We start from the raw sequence: 4,610 nt of genomic DNA, 5'->3' as shown, positions 1-4,610 counted from the left end.
TTAAAAAGTGACTGTGGAGGTAGGGATGCAGGCGAGCTGTGGATGTCATGGTACATGGACACAACTGACCACAAAACAATTACCAAGACCAACCATCTGTTTTCCTACTGGCGTCACTTCTGCCTATCCTGACTGCAGGCTACACACTGGCTTCCTACTGAGAACCCTCTGCAGTGTCTCAGAGCTGAGGCAGAAAGGCAACTCCCCCGCTGCCTCCCCACCAGCCCAGGGTGCATTTCCCGCCTGTGCCCTGGAGGCATGTACCTTTTGACCACTGCTTTTACCCCAGGCGACTCATCTAGTCATCAATGCTCACAGGAATGTGGCTGCTGCACGTGGCCTTTCCAGAACCATCATTCTCCTAGCACAGAGGGGAATATATGGGATTCCCACCTTGCTCCTAACTGTTGTTCTCCTCTGCCCCACCAACCCCAGATGAAGGCTATACCAACTTGCCAGGCAAACTAGTTGAGACTCCTGGGGGCACTCTGGCTGGGAATGCCTAGCTTGCCTTAGCTGAGCCCCGTGTGGGTAATGAAGGTGGTGTTGCTGAAACGTGTGGGGCACCCTGCATGCACCCTAAGTTCTGGGCAGACCTGAGATATCAGGAGCTTTGTCTGGAGGGCAAAGGCACATTATATACTGAGCCAAAGTGAACGCTGCCTCCCAAGTCATGAACAACAAAAACCAACCCAGAAATGGGAAATGGCTGAGAGAAGGAAGCTTCTTTCCCCCAGGAAGGACACTGACGATTGTTGAAAGAAATTCTGATACAGAGTTAGCATTATCAGGGTCTGGTTTTGGGGACTGGCTTACACAAAAGCATAAATCAGAAGCAGTTCCAACCTAAGCAGTGCAAGTCTATGACTCCAAATACTGTTAGGACCTAAAGCTGAATATACAGGAGTGTGTAGCATTAGATTGTGCCTGGGTTCCCATACTTTGCACCACCATGATCCCCAGCTTTACCTTAGCAAAGTGAGGCCAAGCAATCTGAGAACAAAAACATGCCCCGCAAAACAAGAGAGTGCCTTCACATTTCCCAGCATCCAGTACAAATGATCGAGTCTGATTTGGTAATATATCCAATTCAAGGTTGTTTGAATGGCCACACCACGGCAAAGGGGGTCACAGCATGGGAGAATGATTAACTTAACCCACCTGCCTTGTTTGTTTGATGCTGCCTCACTCCAGTGTGAGTCAATAAAACTTTGTGCACGGACACACACAACTTCCAGCACCTGCCAGCTGGGCCAAAATGGGGATTAGCAAAGCCGCCTTTCTCTTTCTTTTCTTGCTCAGCTCAGGTAAGAGTCCTTTTCCTTCCGCTTGCCTAGGTGAGATGGGGGCCAAACGCCTGCAAGCTCCATTTGGTGAAGGTAGGTCCCCAAATCTCTGTGTCACCACTTACCTAGACAACAATGGATTTGGGGCTTGCTGGCCAGCGAGAGTTGCTGTTGAACAAAGCAAGAGCTGTGGTTGCTCCAGTGTCGTGTTCGTTAGAGACGCCAGAAGATCAACAGCCTCGATGTCTGTGTGGGGAACAAATGGCTCCCTGCAAACATGGAGCCAGAAATGGGGGCACCCTTGGAAAGCAGCCCCAAAGCCTGCTACAAAACTCATAGCAGTCAGTGAGACAGCTATCTCTGGTTTCACCAGGCTTTGGATCAAAAGCTAAAGCTGTTTTTACTGCCAAGCATTGCTAAGCACAGTGATCCTGATTTTCATCTTTTATGATAGGAGTTTTAAAGGTTTTAAATGAAATATTTAAAACAAAATTAAAACCAAAAAAGCTCCTTTATAGTCCAGCAATTTCACATTTTCTGTTGTTAAACACTTATAAGAAAATGTTCCTCCTTGTTTTCCTGGGGGCAGTAGGTAGAAGTAACCTAGATCAACTTTTCCAGGAATATGTCTAGAATTCTTTTTTACAACTCCAAAAGAAGATATGTTTTCTACTAGAGGTAATATATGAATTTCAAGCTCATCTACAAATTCTGTAAATATATATTCCACGTGTAGTATACATTTCAATCAGATTTATTCTCTAGTACTTTAACATTGCATATCATTGAATGGCCCTTAAATGACTTTTTAAAAGTACTGTTAAAAATACATCAGTACAGTTTGTATGATTTCCTAATAGCTCAGACATTTAATATGACAGAATAACAGGGACGTATCATTGTATGGTTGTGCTGGGTTATAAAAGACATGCTAAACTTATTTTTATTTGCTCATTGTTATCAGCTCTAACCCACTTTCTCCAAAGCAATGGTCCACAAAACTGACTTAAAACTATTTTTTATGTCTTCTGGAATAGTACTGGTCAAGTCTGGAAAGATACATATGTAAAAGAAGAAATTGGTTTGCTCACATATATTTGAATATTCTGTTTAATTATCATGTGTCATGTCTGGGTTTATAAAGACTTGGACTTTAACCAGAATAATACATTCCCTCCTGCATTTTTAAATCTATTGTATTCTTTTTAAAGTTTACACTTTGCAGTGTTTTTTGGGCAACTAACATCACATTCTGTTATCTAAGCTTCTGCCAATCTGTGCTGCCTTTTAGCTTATGCATGTCATCTTCATGTGCTGCCTTTTAGCTTATGCATGTCATCGTGTGTTCATTCTTAAACCAATGGAAATAAATCTTTTTTTATGGTCACTGAAAAGGAATGGTATCCAAAGTAGAGCTTTTTGGATTAACATATGGTTTTAAGATGAGCCACTAAAGTTTGGAAAGTAATATTTTCCTATTCTGGTCCCCTGCAATTCTGGAACAGTGGCCTCAGTTAGCTTAGGAAAAAGGCCAGGAGAGGAAACACTTGTTTGCTGGTCCATCAGGAGAAATTGGTAGGCTGTTGGTGCTCCACATAGTCCTACTGTAACAGTAAGATTAGATATGGGAGGCCTCGTTGTCAGGGATTTCTTAAGACATGCGCATTTTATAGCATTAAGCCAACTCTGCAAACAGTCACAGAAGATTGCACTTAGGCAATTAATCATCTTACTTTCATTAGTGGCCCAAATATCTTTTATTTTATATGAAAATGTGTCATGTGGAGGTAGGTGATGGATGACCTATATGTCACAGGAGTTAATTACACTGGAGTGATGTTGCAGTGAATTGAGACTAATATGGGTGTTTGCATAAAAGAAAGATTCACAACGTTACCTGTACATGATTATGCTGTACAAGATTATGAATTTCCTGTGTCTGTCAATAATAATCTAGCTTGAAAAGTGAAATAATTAAACCATATCATTTCTGTAACTTTGTAACCTGATGCTGGATATGGAAGTAAACTTTTGTAGAAATTAGGAACAGAAACATAGAATCTTTATAGACTTTATAGACTTTATAATCTTTATATTGAAAAAATCAATTAGATGGCAAACTCCATTGTGAGCAACAACATTTTGGAGCTAAGTGTTAAATGTATTAGCAGGTACATCATATACATCTTACGCACATGTAGCTTTCAGATATAATAATACTAATTGATTTACTAATTTAAAATCTTGGGTTAATTTGTTGCAACAGAATGCAGCCTGACAGATTCATTAGTAAGTCTGCTCAACCCATTACAACAAAAATAATGGTGGCCATTGTAAAAGACTATATAGTCATCTTATGACTGAGGTTTCTTGCTCCAGGCCAAGACATCTTAGGACAAACAACTATTTAGTGACCAGTGAAACTGTAGTGATTGCACCATCCACATGGGAGGTCATAATCTCACATCGTCCCAATTCACGCTTCTCCAAAACTTTAATATTGATATCACTTCCCTTCATCTTTCTCTGACTGTTTGTTTGGCACCATTTAGTTCCTCTCGCCGATCCCTCTCACTCTTGTTTCACATTTCTTGTTCTCAGCTTCAAACCCATACATAACTCCATTCAGAGCTGCTTCTCTACATCTCTCTTCTGCTGTTTTTTCCTATTACATGTTCCAGTCATACAACTGTGATTGTGTCAGGAGACAGAAATTTCCTCAGAGTTTATCATGTTTTATCCAGAATTACACAAAATAAATGGTGCCTTCACCTGCCAATGCTACATGAAAAATCGGACTCAAAGTCATAGATTTTCTTAACTGCAGCATTTGTATTTTTAATGTCCAACTCCTTTCCTTCCCTTGTAGTGAAAGGAGATATACTGGATGACTATTTAAGAACAGATGGTGTTTGGATACTTACTCGAAATAAACAGTTTTACAAGACAAATAATGAAAAAGAATGTGCAGAGAAGTGTGAAGCAGAAAGAAATTTTAATTGCAGGTAATTTCTGTTGAATCTTAAAACTATGTCATTGTGGGTGTCTGCATATCAATGATATTTTCCTACTGTTGCTCAGAACCAACATCCTCATGCTGCTGCAGCTCTGCCTACCGCAGTGTTGCCCATGTGTGTGCCTTTCGCTTGTGGCTTACCTCCACCCATAAATTACTACAAGGTCAAGTAAAGGGTGGATTTACATGTATTGCTCATTCTGCAGTAAATGCTCAAGCAAGTTCCTCCTCTTATCCAATGTTACGTGGAGAGCTGCTTTTGTCTCTTTAGCTGGATGCTGCCTTGTTTCACAAAAGAAGGGTGACAT

General features: G+C 40.7%; 1 protein-coding gene across 1 annotated transcript in view; it reads left to right on the top strand.

Annotated features, from left to right (window-relative positions):
- The first annotated feature begins 1,258 nt into the window (after nucleotides 1-1,258).
- Nucleotides 1,259-4,610, top strand: part of LOC103918280 (plasminogen-like) — a 31,429-nt gene continuing 28,077 nt past the window's right edge. The window contains exons 1-2 of the mRNA XM_009325572.1: nucleotides 1,259-1,307; nucleotides 4,156-4,291. Coding sequence (XP_009323847.1) covers nucleotides 1,259-1,307; nucleotides 4,156-4,291 — 185 coding nt within the window. The remainder of the gene's footprint in view (nucleotides 1,308-4,155; nucleotides 4,292-4,610) is intronic.

This window comes from Pygoscelis adeliae, unplaced genomic scaffold (assembly GCF_000699105.1).
Source record: "Pygoscelis adeliae isolate BGI_AS28 unplaced genomic scaffold, ASM69910v1 Scaffold300, whole genome shotgun sequence".
Classification (NCBI taxonomy): Eukaryota; Metazoa; Chordata; class Aves; order Sphenisciformes; family Spheniscidae; genus Pygoscelis; species Pygoscelis adeliae.
The sequence above is the reverse complement of the archived record's forward strand: the minus strand, read 5'-3'. Positions and strand labels throughout refer to the sequence as shown.